At 42.2% G+C, this 18,468-nt stretch overlaps 1 protein-coding gene across 1 annotated transcript; it reads right to left on the reverse strand.

The window, feature by feature from the left end:
- Positions 1-6,262: 6,262 nt before the first annotated feature.
- Positions 6,263-16,442, reverse strand: LOC131574432 (ataxin-2-like protein). Its single transcript, XM_058828901.1, has 6 exons — positions 16,198-16,442; positions 15,107-15,131; positions 13,877-13,933; positions 12,434-12,505; positions 10,770-10,926; positions 6,263-6,441 (listed from the first exon to the last, which is right to left on the reverse strand). The coding sequence occupies exons 1-6, from the start codon at positions 16,344-16,346 to the stop codon at positions 6,299-6,301; spliced, it is 603 nt and encodes a 200-aa protein (XP_058684884.1). The 5' UTR covers positions 16,347-16,442; the 3' UTR covers positions 6,263-6,298.
- Between the last annotated feature and the right edge of the window lie 2,026 nt (positions 16,443-18,468).

Here is an 18,468-nt window from a genome sequence, read left to right on the forward strand (position 1 = left end):
CTGAATTTTGGGCGAATTTTGGGTAAATTTTGGCTGAATTTGGCTGAATTTGGGCTGAATTTTGGGTTAATTTTGGGTAAATTTTGTCTGAATTTTGTGTCAATTCCACACAAACCCCACCCCCAACCCTCCCCTCCCCTCCCCCACCTTGCGCCGCTCTCCCCCTCCCGGCTCCTGGGCGTGGCCCGGCTGGGTGGGCGTGGCCTGGGGCTGGCCCCGCCCCTTCTGTGGCTCCTCCCCTTCCTCCTCCTCCTCTTCCTCCTCTTCCTCCTCCTCCTCCTCCTCCTCCTCGAGGGCGGCTCGCAGCCGGTGGCCGGGACTGGCCTCGATCTCGCGGGCCAGGGCGGCCGCGCGCGCCAAACGCTGCCGGAACGCGGCGCTGTCCTCGCGGGCCAGGGGGACGCTGCAAACGGGGAAAAAATGGGGATTTTAGCAAAAAAAAAAGTCAAAAAATTGACCCAAAATGACCCAAAATGGCCCAGAAATCCTCATTTAAAATATCCCAAAAATCGGCACCAAAATGGCCCAAAAATGGACCCAAAATGGCCCAAAAACGACACCAAAATGACCCAAAAATGATCTAAAAACGGACCCAAAATGGTCCGAAAGTGGCACCAAAAATGGACCCAGAATGGTTCAAAAACGGACCCAAAATGGCCCAAAAATGGACCCAGAATAGCCCAAAAATCCTAATTTAAAATATATCAAAAATTGGCAACAAAATGGTCCAAAAATGGACCCAAAATGGCCCAAAAATCGACACCAGAAAAGCTCAAATATGGACCCAAAATGGCCCAGAAATGGACCCAAAATGACCCAAAGACAGAGCCAAAATGGCCCAAAAATTGACAAAAATGGTAACAAAAACACCCAAAAAATGGCACCGGAATGGCCCAAAAATGGACCCAAAATGGCCCAAAATTGGCACCAAGATGGCTCAAAAATGGACCCAGAACGACCCAAAAAACGGCACCAAAATGACCCAAAATTGGCACCAAGATGGCTCAAAAATTGGCACCAAAATGACCCAAATTGGACTCAGAATGACCCAAAAATGGACCCAGAATGACCCAAAAACGAACCCAAAATGGTCCAAATACGGACCCAGAACCGCACCAAAAACGGACCCAAAATGGCCCAAAAATGAACCCAAAATGGTCCAAAAATCAACACCAGAAAATCTCAAAAAATGGACCCAAAACGGCTCAAAAATGGACCCAAAAAACCCAAAAATTGGCACCAAAATGGCCCAAAATGGCCCAAAAAACCAACTCAAAATAACCCAGAAACGGACCTAAAATAACCCAAAAATGGTACCAAAAAACCCAAAAATGACCCAAAAATGGACCCAAAATGGCCCAAAAATGGCACCAAAATGGCCCAAAACTGGCACCAAAATGGCCCAAAAAAGGACCAAAAATGACACCGAAAAATCCCAAAATCGGCACCAAAATGGCCCAAAAAATCTCCCCTAAAAAACCCCAAAAATGCCCCAAAAAAATCCCACCCCAAATCCCAACATCCTCCCCCAAAAAATCCCCAAACATCCCCCCAAACCACACAAAACCCCCAAACACACCCCCACACCAAATCCCCCAAACAATCCCAAACAAACCCAAAAATTCCCAAACATTCCCAAAAATTCCCAACAAAGACCCCCAAAAAACCCCCCAAAAAACAATACAAACAAACTCCCCAACCAAATCCAACAAAACCCCAAAAAATCCAAAAAAATTCCAAAAAATCCCCAAAAATCCCAAAAAATCCCCAAACTCCCCAAAAAATCCCAAAAATCCCCAAAAAGTAAATCCCACAAAACCTCCCCAAAATCCCCCCACAAACCCCAAACAATCAAAAAATCCAAATCCCAAAAAATCCCAAAAAAATCCCAAAAAAATCCCCCAAAAATCCCAAAAAACCAAAATCCCAAAACCAAAATCCCCCAAAAATAACCCAAAACCCCCAAAAACCCAAAAAATCCAAAAAAAACCCCACAAAACCCCAAAAAATAACAACAAAAAATACCCAAAACATCCCAACAAAATTCCAAAAAAATCCCCAAAAATTCCCAAAAAATCCCCAAAATTCCCAAAAAATCCCAAAACCATCCCACTCCCCAAAAAATCCTCCCCAAAATCCCCCAAAAACCCCAAAAAAATCCCCCAATAAATCTCCAAAAAATCCAAAAAAAAATACCAAAACAATTCCCAACAAAAATCCCACAAATCCCAAAAAATCCCCAAAAAATCCCCAATCCCAAAAATCCCCAAAAATCCCCAAAAATCCCAAAAATTCCAAAACATTCCCAAAAAACCTCCCCAAATCCTCCCAACCCCCAAAATCCCAAAAAAATCCCAAAAAAATTCCAAAAAAAATCCAAAAAAATCCAAAAAAAATCTCCAAAAAAATCCACAAAAAAATCCAAAAAAATCCCAAAAATCCCAAAAATCCCCAAAATCCAAAAATTCCTCAAAAAATCCCCACAAAACCCCCCAAAAAATAAAAAAATCCAAAAAATTCCAAAAAAATCCGAAAAAAATCCAAAAAAAAATCCCAAAAAATCCCAAACAACTCCCAAAAAATTCCCAAACCATTCCCAAAAAGACCCCACAAAACCCCAAAAAAATCCAAAAAAAAGCTCCCAAAAAACCCCCAAAAAATCCCCAAAAAATACAAAAAAAACCCCAAACAAAATCCCCCAAAAAATCCCACCCAAAAAACCCCAAAAATCCCAAAAAATCCCAACAAAAATCCCAAAAATCCCAAAAATCCCAAAACTCCCAAAATCCCCCAAAAAAATCCCAACAAAAATCCCAAACCAAAATCCCCAAAAAAATCCAAAAAAAAATTCCAAAAATCAAAATCCAAAAAAAATCCAAAAAATTCCCAAAAAATTCCCAAAAAATTCCCCAAAATTCCCCAGCATTCCCAGAATTCCCAGAATTCCCAAACCTCTCGAAGCGCAGGCTGATCGAGGTGCCTTGACGTAATTTCCTCTTGAACCGGAATTCTCCTCGTTGAACCGAACATCTTGATCCGTGACGGAATTCCACGGAATTCGGTGGACTTCATGGGAATTCCACGGGATTTGATGGGATTTTGATTGTCCAGGATTTATGGGGCTGATTGGAATTATGGGATTTATGGGATTTAATGATTTATTGGGATTTATTAGGGATTATGATTAATTATGGGAATTTATTGGATTTATGGATTTATTGAGATTTATTGGATTTTATGGGATTTATTGGAATTTTATGGGATTTATTGGAATATAGTGAATTTATTGGGGATTTGTTAGGGGATTTATTCGTATTTATTAGGGATTTATTGGGAATTTTGATTGGGGAATTAATGGGATTTATTTGGATTTATGGATTTATTGGGAATTTATTTCAAATTTTATGAGAATTATTAGGAATTTTAGGGGAATTCATTGGAAATTTATTGGGGATTTATTGGGAATTTTTGGGATTTATGGGGATTTATTAGGGATTAATTAAGGATTTATTAGGAATTTATTAGGGATTTATTAGGGATTTATGGGGATTTATTGGGAATTTATTGGGAATTTCTGGGAATTTTATGGGATTTATTGGGAATTTATTGGAAATTTATTGGGGATTTATTCAGGATTTATGGGGATTTTTTGGGAATTTATGGGAATTTAATGGGATTTATTTGGGATTTATTGGAGATTTATTAGGAATTTATTAGGGATTTATTGGGAATTTATTGGGAATTTAATGGGAATTATTGGGAATTTTATGGGATTTAATGGGGATTTATTTGGGATTTATTGGAGATTTATTGGGAATTTATTGGGGATTTATTGGGAATTTATTGGATTTATTGGGAATTTTATGGGGATTTATTGAGAATTGATTGGGGATTTATTGGGGATTTATTGGGAATTTTATGGGATTTGTTGGGGATTGATTAGGAATTTTTTGGGAATTTATGGGAACTTAATGGGGATTTATTTGGGATTTATTAGGATTTATTGGGAATTTATTTCGAATTTTATGGGGATTTATTAGGAACTTTATGGGAATTTATTGGAAATTTATTGGGGATTTATTGGGAATTTTATGAGGATTTTATGGGGATTTATTGGGGATTTTTTTGGGATTTATTCAGGATTTATTAGGAATTTTTTGGGAATTTTATGGGGATTTACTAGGGACTTATTAAGGTTTATTAGGGATTTATTAGAAATTTATTAGGGATTTATTGGGAATTTATTGGGATTTATTGGGAATTTATTTAGAATTTTTATGGGGATTATTGGGAATTTATTGGGGATTTATTGGGGATTTATTGGGAATTTTTGGGAATTTTATGGGGATTTATTAGGGATTTATTAAGGATTTATTAGGGATTTATTAGAAATTTATTAGGGATTTATTGGGGATTTACTGGAAATGTATGGGGAATTTACTGGGAATTTTATGGGGATTTATTGAGAATTTATTGGGGATTTATTGGGGATTTATTGGGGATTTATTGGGAATTTTCTGGGGATTTATTGGGGATTCTATGGGGATTTATTGGGAACTAATGGGAATTTATTGGGGATTTATTGGGAATTTTATGGGGATTTGTTGGGGATTTATTCAGGATTTATTAGGGATTTTTTGGGAATTTTATGGGGAATTAATGGGGATTTATTTGGGATTTATTAGGGATTTATTGGGAATTTATTTCAAATTTTATGAGAATTTATTAGGAATTTTAGGGGAATTCATTGGAATTTATTGGGGATTTATTGGGAATTTTTTGGGGATTTATTGGGATTTATTGGGGATTTATTAGGGATTAATTAAGGATTTATTAGGAATTTATTAGGGATTTATTAGGGATTTATTGGGGATTTATTGGGAATTTATTGGGAATTTTCTGGGAATTTTATGGGGATTTATTGAGGATTTATTGGGGATTTATTGGGAATTTAATTGGGTGAATTTTGGGTGAATTTCGGGTGATTTTGGGGTGAATTTTGGGTGAATTTTGGGTGAATTTTTGATGAATTTTGGGTGAATTTGGCTAAATTTAGTGAAATTTGGATAAATTTTAGGAGAATTTTGATGAATTTTGGGTGATTTTGGGGTGAATTGGGCAGATTTGGGTGGATTTTGGGTGATTTGGGTGATTTTGGGTGATTTTGGGTAAATTTGGGTGATTGATGAAGTTTGGGTGATTTTGGGTGAATTTGGGCAGATTTTGGGTGAATTTTGGGTTATTTTAGGTGATTTTAGGTTATTCAGGTGAATTTTGAGTGATTTTGGGTGAATTTGGGGTGATTTTGGGTGAATTTTGGTTGATTTGGTTGATTTTGGGGTGAATTTTGGGTGATTTTGAGTAAATTTGGGTGATTTTGGGGTGATTTCGGGTGATTTTGGGGGTGAATTTGGGCAGATTTTGGGTGATTTTAGGGTGATTTGGGCTATTGTAGGTGAATTTGGGTGATTTTGGGGTGATTTTGGGCAATTTTGGTTGATTTTGGGTGAATTTTGGGCTATTTGGGGTGAATTTGGGGTGATTTTGAGTAAATCTGGGTGATTTTGGGTCAATTTTGGGTGATTTTGGGTGGATTTTGGGTGATTTTGGGCTATGTTGGGTGAATGTGGGCAGATTTTGGCTGAATTTGGGGTGATTTTGGGGTGAATTTCGGGGTGATTTCGGGTGACTTTGAGTCAATTTTAGGCGATTTTGGGTGGATTTTGGGTGATTTTGGGAGATTTTGGTGTGAATTTCAGGTGATTTTGGGTTACTCTGGGCAGATTTTGAGTAAATTTGGGTGATTTTGGGGTGATTTTGGGGTGATTTGGGCTATTTTGGGTGAATTTGGGGTGATTTTGGGTGAATTTGGGCAGATTTCGGGTGAATTGGGGGTGATTTTGTGTAATTTGGGTGATTTTGGGTGAATCTCGGGTGATTTTGGGTGAATTTGGGCAGATTTTGGGTGATTTTGGTGGGTGATTTTGGGTGATTTGGGGTGAATTTTGGGCTATTTTGGGGTGATTTTGGGTGATTTTGGGCGATTTTTAGGTGAATTTGGGTGATTTTGGGTGAATTTGGGGTGATTTTGGGTCATTTTGGGTGATTTTGGGTCAATTTGGCCGATTTTGGTTGATTTTGGTTGAATTTTGGGTGATTTTGGGTGAATTTGGGCAGCTTTTGGGTGATTTTGGGTCAATTTTGGCGATTTTGGTTGATTTTGGGGTGAATTTGGGGTGATTTTGGGTCAATTTTGGCCGATTTTGGTTGATTTGGGGTGAATTTTGGGTGATTTTGGTTAAATTCCGGGGTACCAGATCCGCCTCCAGCTCGCAGTCGTCGCCGCCGCCGCCGTCGCCGCCCTCCCAACGTTCCAGAACCTTCTCCCGGAATTCCCGTTCAGCCGCAGCCGCCCGGCGATCGCCGCGTCCGTGAAGCGCTCTGGAAACGCACGGAAAGTTCCGGAAAAATCCCAGAATTCTCGGAATTTTGAGAATTTTGGGGAATTCTGGGAATTTTGGGGAATTTTTGGGTGAATTTTGGGGGATTTTGGGAATTTTGGGGGAATTTTGGAAACTTTGGGGGATTTTTGGGTGAATTTTGGGGGAATTTTTGAAAAATTTTGCAGATTTTTGGGGGAATTTTGGGGGGAATTTTGGGAAATTTTGGGGAATTTTTGGGTGAATTTTGGGTGAATTTTGATGAATTTTGGGTGTATTTTTGGGTGAATTTTGATGAATTTTGGGTGAATTTTTTGGGTGAATTTTGGATGAATTTTTAGGTGAATTTTGGGGGAATTTTGGGGATTTTTGGGTGGAATTTTTGGTGAATTTGGGGAATTTTTTGGGAGAATTTTGGGGAATTTTGGGTGGAATTTGGTTAAATTTTGAAAAATTTTGGGGATTTTTGGAGATTTTTGGGGGAATTTTGTGGGAATTTTTGGGTGGATTTTGGGTGAATTTTGGGTGGAATTTTGGGGGGAATTTTGGGAATTTTTGGGGAATTTTGGGGAAATTTGGGGAATTTTTGGGGGAATTTTGGGGAACTTTTGGGTGAATTTTGGGGGATTTTTGGGCAGAATTTTGGGGAATTTTGAGGATTTTTGGGTGAATTTTGAGAATTTTTTGGGGAATTTTTGGGTGAATTTTGGAGAAATTTTGGGGAATTTTTGAGAATTTTTGGGAGGAATTTTGGGTCAATTTTGGGTGAATTTTTGATGATTTTTTCGTGAATTTTGGGAAATTTTGGGTGAATTTTGGGTGAATTTTTGGTGAATTTTGGGGTGAATTTTGGGGGAATTTTGGGGAATTTTGAGGGAATTTTGGGGGAATTTTTGGGGGAATTTTTGGGGAATTTTTGGGGAATTTTGGGAATTTTGGGGGAATTTTGGGAATTTCTGGGTGAATTTTGGAGAAATTTTGGGGAATTTTTGAAAAATTTCGGGGATTTTTGGGAATTTTTGGGTGGATTTTGGGGGAATTTTGGGGGATTTTGGGGAAATTTTGTGAATTTTTGGGGAATTCTGGGAATTTTTGGGTGAATTTTGGGGGATTTTGCGAATTTTGGGGTGAATTTTGGGTGAATTTTGGGGGAATTTTTGGGGAATTTTTGGGTGAATTTTGGGGAATTTTGGGGAATTTTTGGGTGAATTTTGGGGGATTTTGTGAATTTTGGGGGAATTCTGGGGTTTTTTGGGTCGAATTTTCGGTGAATTTTGGGAATTTTTTGGGGAATTTTGGGGAATTTTGGGTGGAATTTGATGAAATTTTGAAAAATTTTGGGGATTTTTGGAGGTTTTTGGGGGAATTTTGGGTGGATTTTTCTGGGAATTTTGAGGAATTTTTGGGTGAATTTTGGGTGCATTTTGGGGAATTTTGGGTGAATTTTGGGGTGGAATTTTGGGTGAATTTTGGGAATTTTTGGGGGAATTTGGGGGAATTTTGTAAAATTTTGGGGATTTTTGGGTGAATTTTGGGGAATTTTGGGGACTTTTGGGTGAATTTTGAGAATTTTTTGGGGAATTTTTGGGGTGAATTTTGGGGAATTTTGGGGGAATTTTTGAGAATTTTTGGGAGAAATTTTGGGTCAGTTTTGGGGGAATTTTTGAAGAATTTTGGGGAATTTTGGGGAATTTTGGTGGAATTTTGGGAATTTTGGGGGGAATTTTGGGAATTTTTGGGGAATTTTGGGTGTATTTTGGGAATTTTTGGGTGGAATTTTGGGGAAATTTGGGGAATTTTTGGGTGAATTTTGGGAATTTTTGGGGGAATTTGGGGGAATTTTGAGAATTTTTCGGGGAATTTTGGGGAACTTTTGGGGGAATTTTGAGGAATTTTGGGAATTTTCCTGACGCGGAGGAGGACCCCAAGAAATCCCAAAAAAATCCGTAAAAAATTCCATTTTTTCACCAAAAATTCTGGGACGTTTTTTCCCAAAATCCCGGAATTTTGACCCAAAATTTCAGGATTTCAACCCAAAATCTTGGGATTTCAACCCAAAATCCCCATGAAAAGCTCCCAAACCCCAAAACTTCCCTGTAAAAAAATCACCAAAATCCCCAAAAAATCCCCAAAAAAATCCATAAAAAATCCAAATTTTCCCCAAAAATTTCGGGATTTTTTTCCCAAAATCTTGGAAATTTAACCCAAAATCTTGGTATTTCAACCCAAAACCCCAAATAAACGTTCCCAAACCCCAACATTTCCTTGTAAAATCCCAAAATAATCCCAAAAAAATCCCAAAAAAATCCAAAAAAATCCAAAAAAAATCCGTAAAAAATCCAAATTTTCACCAAAAATTTCGGGATTTTTTCCCAAAATCCCGGGATTTCGACCCAAAATCCCCACCTTTGGAACTGAAGGCCAGGTCGACGTTCCTGACGCGGAGCAGGACGACGTCGGGCGGCCGGAAACGACCCCAAAAAATCCCCCAAAAAATCCAAAAAAAATCCCAAAAAAATCCAAAAAAAATCCAAAAAAATCCAAATTTTCGCCAAAATTTCTGGGATTTTTTTTCTCAAAATCTCGGGATTTTGACCCAAAATTTGGGGATTTTGACCCAATATCCAGGAACTCAATACAAAACCCCAAGGAAATGATTCCGAACCCCAAAATTTCCCTGTAAAAAGTCACAAAAAACCCACAAAAAATCCCAAAAAAAATCCGTAAAAATTCAATTTTTTTGCCAAAAATTTCAGGATTTTTGCCCAAAATCTTGGGATTTTGACCCAAAATTTCAGGATTTCAACCCAAAACCCAAAGACACGTTCCCAAACCCCAACATTCCCTTGTAGAAAACCACAAAAAAAACAAAAAAAATCAAAAAAAATCCCAAAAAAATCCAAAAAAATCCCAAAAAAATTCGTAAAAATTCCGATTTTTTGATAAAAACTCCGGGATTTTTTCCCAAAATCCCGGGATTTCACCCCAAACCCGGGTACCTTTGGAACTGAAGGCCAAGTCGACGTTCCTGACGCGGAGCAGGACGACGTCGGGCGGGCGGAAACGACCCCAAAAATCCCCCAAAAAAAATCCCAAAAAAATCCAAAAAAATCCCCAAAAACTCCAAATTTTCACCAAAAATTTTGGGTTTTTTGGACCCAAAATCTTGGGATTTTGACCCAAAATCCAGGAACTCAATACAAAACCCCAAGGAAACGATTCCAAACCCCAAAACTTCCCTCTAAAAATCCCCAAAAAAATCCCCAAAAAGTCCCCAAAAAAAATCCGTAAAAAATCCAATTTTTCTCCTAAAATTCCGGGATTTTTTCCCAAAATCCTGGGATTTTGACCCAAAATCCAGGAATTTCAACCCAAAACCCCAAAGAAACGTTCCCAAACCCCAACATTTCCTTGTAAAAAGCCACAAAAACCCCAAAAAAATCCCAAAAAAATAAAAAAAAAAATCCAAAAAAATCCAAAAAAATCTGTAAAAATTCCGTTTTTTCACCAAAAAATTTGGGGTTTTTTCCCAAAATCCCAGGATTTCGACCCAAACCCAGGTACCTTTGGAAGAAAAGGCCAAGTCGACGTTCCTGATGCGGAGCAGGACGACGTCGGGCGGGCGGAAACGACCCCAAAAATCCCCCAAAAAAATGCCCAAAAAATCCCAAAAAAATCAAAAAAAAATCAAAAAAAAATCCAAATTTTTGCCAAAATTTCTGGGATTTTTTTTCTCAAAATCTCGGGATTTTGACCCAAAATTTGGGGATTTTGACCCAATATCCAGGAACTCAATACAAAACCCCAAGGAAATGATTCCGAACCCCAAAATTTCCCTGTAAAAAGTCACAAAAAACCCACAAAAAACCCCAAAAAAAATCCGTAAAAATTCCATTTTTTCGCCAAAAATTTCACGATTTTTGCCCAAAATCCCAAGATTTTGACCCAAAATCTCAGGATTTCAACCCAAAGTCTGGGAATTCCATCCCAAAATCCCAAAGAAACATTCCCAAACCTCAAAATCTCCCTGTACAAAATCACAAAAAACCCACAAAAATGCCTAAAAAAAATCATCAAAAATTCCAATTTTTTGACAAAAATTACGGGATTTTTGCCCAAAATGCCGGGATTTTGACCCAAAATCCAGGAATTTCAACCCAAAACCCCAAAGAAACGTTCCCAAACCTCTGAATTTACCTCTAAAAAACCACAAAAAAACCCAAAAAAATCCCAAAAAAATCCAAAAAAAATTCATAAAAAATCCAAATTTTCGCCAAAAATCCTGGAATTTTTTCCCAAAATCCCGAGATTTCACCCCAAAACTCTGACCTTTGGAACTGAAGGCCAAGTCGACGTTCCTGACGCGGAGCAGGACGACGTCGGGCGGGCGGAACACCATGGTGTCCACGATCTCCTCGCGCCGGGGGGGGAGGGGCGCGGGGGCGGGGGAGGGGCGGCGGTGAACGGCGTCCAGAGCCAGCTCAAACTGGGGCGAAAAACGGGGAAAACGGGAAAAATGGGGAAAATGGGGAAAAATGGACAGAAAATGGGGAAAAACGGGGAAAACGGGAAAAATGGACAGAAAAATGAACAGAAAAATGAACAGAAAATGGGAAAAATGGGGAAAAAATGGGGAAAATTAATGGGAAAATGGGAAAAAAACGGGAAAAATGGGGAAAAATAGGAAAAATGAACAGAAAATGGGAAAAATGAAAAGAAAATGGGGAAAAAACGGGGAAAATTAATGTGAAAATGGGAAAAAATGGGAAAAAAATGGGGAAAAATGGGGAAAAAATGGGGAAAAAATGGGGAAAAAATGGGGAAAATGAATGGGAAAATGGGGAAAAAACAGGGAAAAAAATGGGGAAAAATGGGAGGAAAAATGGGGAAAAAGGGAAAAAATGGGGAAAAAATGGGGAAAATGAATGGGAAAATGGGGAAAAAATGGGGAAAATGGGGAAAAAATGGGGAAAATGAATGGGAAAATGGGAAAAGTGAACAGAAAATGAGAAAAATGGGGAAAAAATGGGGAAAATGGGGAAAAATGGGGAAAAATGGGGAAAAAATGGGAAAAATGAAGGGCAAAAATGGGGAAAAATGGGGGGAAAATGGGAAAAAATGGGGAAAATGAAGGGGAAAAATGGGGAAAAAAACAGGGAAAATGAACAGGAAAAATGGGGAAAAATGGGGGGAAAAACGGGAAAAACAGGGAAAACGGGAAAAATGGGGGAAATGAACAGAAAATGGGAAAAATGGGGAAAAAAATGGAAAAAATGGGGAAAAAATGGGGAAAATGGGGAAAATGAATGGGAAAAATGGGAAAAAATGGGGGGAAAACGGGAAAAACAGGAAAATTGGAGAAAAATGGGAAAAATGGGGAAAAAATGGGAAAATGGGGAAAAAATGGGGAAAAAACGGGGAAAATTAATGGGAAAATGAACAGAAAATGGGAAAATGGAGAAAAATGGGGAAAAAATGGGGAAAATGAATGGGAAAATGAACAGGAAAAACGGGGAAAAAATGGGGGGAAAAAACGGGAAAAATGGGAAAAAAATGGGAAAATGGAGAAAAATGGGAAAAATGGGGAAAAAAATGGGGAAAATGAAGGGGGAAAATGGGGAAAATGAAGGGGAAAATGGGAAAAAATGGGGAAAAATGGGGAAAAATGGGGGGAAAATGGGGGGAAAAACCGGGAAAAGGGGAAAAATGAACAGAAAATGGGAAAAACGAACAAAAAATGGGAAAAACGGGGGAAAATGGGGGGAAAACACAGGAAAATGGGAAAAATGAACAGAAAATGGGAAAAACGAACAAAAAAGGGGGAAAAAGGGGAAAAAATTATGGAAAAAATGGAAATTTGGGGAGGAAAATGAGGGAAATTGGGGGAAAATGAGGTAATTAATGGTTAATTGGGAATTAATTAATGTTAATTAAGGGTAATTAGGAACTAGTTAAGTCTTAATTAATGGTAATTAGTGTTAATTGTGTCTGACCTTGGCACTGAGGGTGCGGAAGATCCCCTCGAAGGTGCAGCCGCTGCGAACCCGAACCTCGGCCGTGGAGCCCTGAGAGTGACCAGAGAGTGACCACTGAGTGACCACTGACCAGTGAGTGACCACTGACCCATCCTGAGTGACCACAGACCCATCCTGAGTGACCACTGACCACTGACCCCAACCCGAACCTCGGCCGTGGAGCCCTGAGAGTGACCAGAGAGTGACCAGAGAGTGACCACTGACCAGTGACCACTGAGCGACCACTGACCCATCCTGAGTGACCACTGAGTGACCACTGACCCATCCTGAGTGACCACTGAGTGACCCCTGAGTGACCACTGACCACTGACCCCAACCTGAACCTCGGCCGTGGAGCCCTGAGAGTGACCAGAGAGTGACCAACTGACCACTGACCACTGAGTGACCACTGACCCATCCTGAGTGACCACTGAGTGACCACTGACCCATCCTGAGTGACCACTGACCACTGACCCCAACCTGAACCTCGGCCGTGGAGCCCTGAGAGTGACCAGAGAGTGACCAACTGACCACTGACCAATGAGTGACCACTGAGTGACCAGTGAGTGACCACTGAGTGACCCCTGAGTGACCACTGACCACTGACCCCAACCCGAACCTCGGCCGTGGAGCCCTGAGAGTGACCAGAGAGTGACCAGTGAGTGACCACTGACCAGTGAGTGACCAGTGAGTGACCAGTGAGTGACCACTGAGTGACCCTGAGTGACCACAGAGACCACTGAGTGACCAGTGAGTGACCAACTGACCACTGACCAGTGAGTGACCAGTGACTGACCAACTGACCACTGACCAGTGAGTGACCAGTGAGTGACCAGTGAGTGACCACTGAGTGACCTGAGTGACCACTGAGTGACCACTGAGTGACCACTGAGTGACCACTGACCAACCCTGAGTGACCAGAGAGTGACCAATGAGTGACCACTGAGTGACCACAATGACCACTGAGTGACCAGAGAGTAACCCCTGAGTGACCCCTGAGTGACCACTGAGTGACCCCTGAGTGACCCGAGTGACCTTTGACCCCTGAGTGACCCCTGAGTGACCCCTGAGTGACCTTTGACCCCTGAGTGACCCCTGAGTAACCCCTGAGTGACCGCTGAGTGACCTTTGACCCCTGAGTGACCCCAATGACCCCTGAGTGACCCCTGAGTGACCCCTGAGTAACCCCTGAGTGACCCCTGAGTGACCTTTGACCCCTGAGTGACCCCTGAGTGACCTTTAACCCCTGAGTGACCCCAAGGCCCAAAAATCCCCCAAAAACCCCCAAAAACCCCCCAAAAAAACCGGGAAAAAAATTCCAAAAAATTCCCTCCAACCCTCCCCACCCCCAAATTCCCAAAATCCCCCAAAATCCCCCCAAAATTCCCCAAAATTCCCCAAAATTCCCCCCAAAATCCTCACCACGCCGGCCGTCAGCACGTGCAGCATCCGGCAGTTGCCGTAAACGCCCTCGAAAGCCTGCGGGGATTTTGGGGAGAATTTGGGGAAATTTGGGAAAATTTGGGAGGGGATTCGGGGTGGGGGGAGGGTTGGGAGGGAGGGAGAAAAATTTGGGATTTTTTGGGGAATTTTTGGGATTTTTTGGGGGATTTTTGGGATTTTTTGGGGATTTTTGGGGATTTTTGGGGATTTTTTAGGGATTTTTTGGGGGAATTTTTTGGGATTTTTTGGGGATTTTTAAGGGAATTTTGGGGAAATTTTGGGGGAATTTTGGGAGATTTTTGGGGATTTTTTGGGGGGATTTTTTTAGGAATTTTTGGGGACTTTTTGGGAATTTTTGGGGATTTTTGGGGGGAACCTTTTGGGAGATTTTTTGGGGATTTTTGGGAATTTTTTGGGATTTTTTAGGGACTTTTTGGGATTTTTTGGGGATTTTTAAGGGAATTTTGGGGAAGGTTCTGGGACATTTTTTGGGGATTTTTGGGATTTTTTAGGAATTTTTGGGGGGATTTTTTTTTATTATTTTTTTGGGATTTTTTGGGGGATTTTCGGGGATTTTTTGAGGATTTTTTGAGGATTTTTTGGGAATTTTTAGGGATTTTTTTGGGGATTTTTGAGGATTTTTTGAGAATTTTTAGGAATTTTTGAGGAAACTTTTTGGGGCTTTCCGGGCTTTTTTTAAGATTTTTTTGGGGATTTTTTGGGATCTTTTTGGGGATTTTTTGGGGGAATTTTTAGGAATTTTTTGGGATCTTTTTTGGGGATTTTTTGAGGATTTTTTGGGAATTTTTTGGGGATTTTTTTAGGGAAGTTTTTGGGGATTTTTTGGGGATTTTTGGGATTTTTTAGGAATTTTTGTGGGGATTTTTTGGGGAATTTTTGGGGATTTTTTTTTAGATTTTTTGGGGATTTTTTGGGATCTTTTTTGGGGATTTTTTGGGGGATTTTCTGGGAATTTTTAGGGATTTTTGGGGGAATTTTTGGGGATTTTTTGGGGATTTTTAGGGATTTTGGGGGGATTTTTTAGGGAATTTTTAGGAATTTTTTGGGATCTTTTTGGGGATTTTCTGGGAATTTTTAGGGATTTTTGGGGGATTTTTTTTAAGGAACTTTTTGGGATTTTTTGGGGGCATTTTTTGGGGATTTTTAGGGATTTTTGGGTGGATTTTGGGGGTTTTTGGGGTTTCTTACCGGGGCTTTTCCCGTGGGGTGGGGCCTGTGAAGGAATTGGGGGAGGGGTTAAATGGGATCCCAAATTTGGGGGATTTCCCCCAAAATCCCAGCCAGGAACTCCCACAGGAATCCAGGATCCCAAAATCCCCTCAAATTCCCCCAAAATCCCCCCCAACCCCCCCAAATTTCCTCAAATCCCCCCAAATCCCCCCAAAATCCCTCAAATTCCCTCAAATCTCCCCAAAATTCCCTCAAATTTCCTCAAATCCCCCCAAAAATCTCCTCAAATCCCCCAGATTTCCCCCAAATCCCCCCAAAATTCCCTCAAATCCCCCAAATTCCCTCAAATCTCCCCAAAATCCCCCCAAATCCCTCAAGTCCCCTCAAATTTTCCCCAAATTCCCCTCAAATCCCCCCAAAATTCCCTCAAATCTCCCCAAAATTCCCCTCAAATCTCCCCAAAATCCCCTCAAATCCCCCAAATTCCCTCAAAATCCCTCAAATTCCCCTCAAATCCCAAAATTCCCCCAAAATTCCCTCAAATCCCCCAAAATTCCCTCAAATTTCACCAAAATTCCCCCAAAATTCCCTCAAATCCCCCCCAAAATTCCATCAAATCCCCCCCAAATCCCCCCAAAATTCCCTCAAATCCCCCCAAATTCCCTCAAATCTCCCCCAAAATCCCCCCAAAATTCCATCAAGTCCCCCCAAATTCCCCTCAAATCCCCCAAAATCCCTCAAATCTCCCCAAAATCCCCCCAAAATTCCCTCAAATCCCCCAAAATTCCCTCGAATCCCCCCAAAATTCCCCCAAAATTCCCTCAAAATTCCATCAAGTCCCCCCAAATTCCCCTCAAATCCCCCCCAAATTCCCTCAAAATCTCCCCCAAATTCCCCCCAAATCCCCCCAAAATTCCCTCAAATCCCCCAAAATCCCTCAAATCTCCCCAAAATCCCCCCAAAATTCCCTCAAAATTCCATCAAGTCCCCCCAAATTTCCCCTCAAATCCCCTCAAAATCTCCCCCAAAATTCCCCCAAATTTCCCCCCAAAATCCCCCCCCAAATCCCACCCCAGACCCCTCCCCCCCCTTTCCCCTCCCCCACTCACCTGCCGCCCCCTCCCCCCGCCCCTCCCCCACCCCCCGCCGGCCCTGCCCCCTCCCCCGCCCCTCCCCCACCCCCGCCGGGGGGAGGGGGCGAGGCCGGGGCCTTGCGGGGTGGGGGAGGGGCGGGCGGGGCCGCCAGCGGTTTCAGCATGGCCGGGGGGGGGTTGAGGGGGGGTCCCCGGCGGGGATTTTGGGGGAAATTTGAGGGATTTTGGGGTTTTTTTAGGGGGGATTTTGGGGGGGAGGGGCGGGATTTGAGGGCCCCGAGGCCGCGCCGGAGCCCTGAGGGGGCGGAGGGATCCCGCTCCCCTTTCCAACACCAAACCCGCGGATCCTTCCGCCGCTTCCCAACAAACAACCAAAAAAAAACCTTTTCCACCCTCAAAACTCCTCCTTCATCTCCCTCGAAGGCGATTCACCCTCAAATCCGCGCCATCGGCGCCAAAATCGCCGTTTTTTAACCCAAAATCCGCCCTTCCGCCGCGTCAAATAGTCCCGGGGTGCGCGCGGAGGGGGGAGCCGCATCACCGCGCATGCGCGCGCCGCCCCTCAGAGCGCCGCGCTCCTCCCGCCCGCCAGGGGGCGCGCGCGGAACAGAAAGCGGAAGTGACGTTCGCCATCAACCCGGAAGTGTTCCCTGTGTGGGGGAGGGGTTGCTGAGGGGAGGAGGAGGAGGAGGAAGAGGAGGAAGAATTTTGAGGAGGGGTCCCCGAGGGGGTCTTTGGGGGTCTCCGTGAGGTTCCCGAGCCCGTCCGGGCCCTCGCGGGAGCGACCGAGGAGAGGCGGGGCCGCCATGGTGAGGAGAGGATTTGGCGGGAATTCGTGAGGGGAGAGGGGATTTTGTGGGAATTTTGTGGGAATTTTGGGAATTTTTGAGGGGATTTTGGGGTTAATTTGAGAGGGGCGGGAATTCGTGAGGGCAGGGCAAGATTCTTTGGGAATTTTGTGGGAATTTTGGGAATTTTATGGGAATTTCGGGAATTTTTGAGGCGATTTTGGGGTTAATTTGTGAGGGGCGGGAATTCGTGAGGGGGGGATTTTGTGGGAGATTTGTGGGAATTTTTTGGGAATTTTGTGGGAATTTTATGGGAATTTTGGGAATTTTTGAGTGGATTTTGGGGTGAATTTGTGAGGGGCGGGAATTCCTGAGGGGAGGGCAAGATTGGGAATTTTATGGGAATTTCGGGAATTTTGTGGGAATTTTGGGAATTTTTGAGGGGATTTTTGGGTTAATTTGTGAGGGGCGGGAATTCCTGAGGGGAGGGAGGAATTTTGTGGGAATTTTGTGGGAATTTTTTTGGGAATTTTTAGGGAGAATTTGGGGTTAATTTGTGAGGGGCGGGAATTCCTGAGGAGAGGTTGGATTTTGTGGAATTTTGGGAATTTTGTGGGAATTTTTGGAATTTTTGAGGGGATTTTGGGGTTAATTTGTGAGGGGCGGGAATTCCTGAGGGGAGTGCGGGATTTTGTGGGAATTTTGTGGGAATTTTGTGGGGATTTTGGGAATTTTTGAGGGGATTTTGGGGTTAATTTGTGAGGGGCGGGAATTCGTGAGGGGGGAATTTTGTGGGAATTTTGTGGGAATTTCGGGAATTTTTGAGGGGATTTTGGGGTTAATTTGTGAGGGGAGGGAATTCCTGAGGGGAGGTTGGATTTTGTGGGAATTTTGTGGGGATTTTGTGGGAATTTTGGGAATTTTTGAGGGGATTTTGGGGTTAATTTGAGAGGGGCGGGAATTCCTGAGGGGAGGGAGGGATTTTGTGGGAATTTTGTGGGAATTTTGTGGGAATTTTGTGGGAATTTCGGGAATTTTTGAGGCGATTTTGGGTTTAATTTGAGAGGGGCGGGAATTCCTGAGGGGAGGTTGGATTTTGTGGGAATTTTGTGGGAATTTTGTGGGAATTTTGTGGGAATTTCGGGAATTTTTGAGGGGATTTTGGGGTTAATTTGAGAGGGGCAGGAATTCCTGAGGGGAGGGAGGGATTTTGTGGGAATTTTGTGGGAATTTTGTGGGAATTTTTGGAATTTTTGAGGGGATTTTGGGGTTAATTTGTGAGGGGCGGGAATTCCTGAGGGGAGAGGGGATTTTGTGGGAATTTTGTGGGAACTTGGGAATTTTTGAGGCGATTTTGGGGTTAATTTGTGAGGGGCGGGAATTCGTGAGGGGAGGTTGGATTTTGTAGGAATTTTGTGGGAATTTTGTGGGAAATTTATGGGAATTTTGGGAATTTTTGAGGCGATTTTGGGGTTAATTTGTGAGGGGCGGGAATTCC

Source organism: Poecile atricapillus, unplaced genomic scaffold (assembly GCF_030490865.1).
Source record: "Poecile atricapillus isolate bPoeAtr1 unplaced genomic scaffold, bPoeAtr1.hap1 scaffold_316, whole genome shotgun sequence".
Taxonomy (NCBI): Eukaryota; Metazoa; Chordata; class Aves; order Passeriformes; family Paridae; genus Poecile; species Poecile atricapillus.

What these genes read in the sequence shown, in the direction of transcription:
- LOC131574432 (XM_058828901.1), bottom strand. Translation starts at nt 16,346, where the DNA reads ATGCTGAAACCGCTGGCGGCCCCGCCCGCCCCTCCCCCACCCCGCAAG. An exon ending in GCGGGGGGAGGGGGCGGCAG is followed by an intron (nt 15,132 to 16,197) that starts GTGAGTGGGGGA and finishes ATTCCTTCACAG; the next exon opens with GCCCCACCCCACGGGAAAAG. An exon ending in TCCGCACCCTCAGTGCCAAG is followed by an intron (nt 10,927 to 12,433) that starts GTCAGACACAAT and finishes TTTTCGCCCCAG; the next exon opens with TTTGAGCTGGCTCTGGACGC.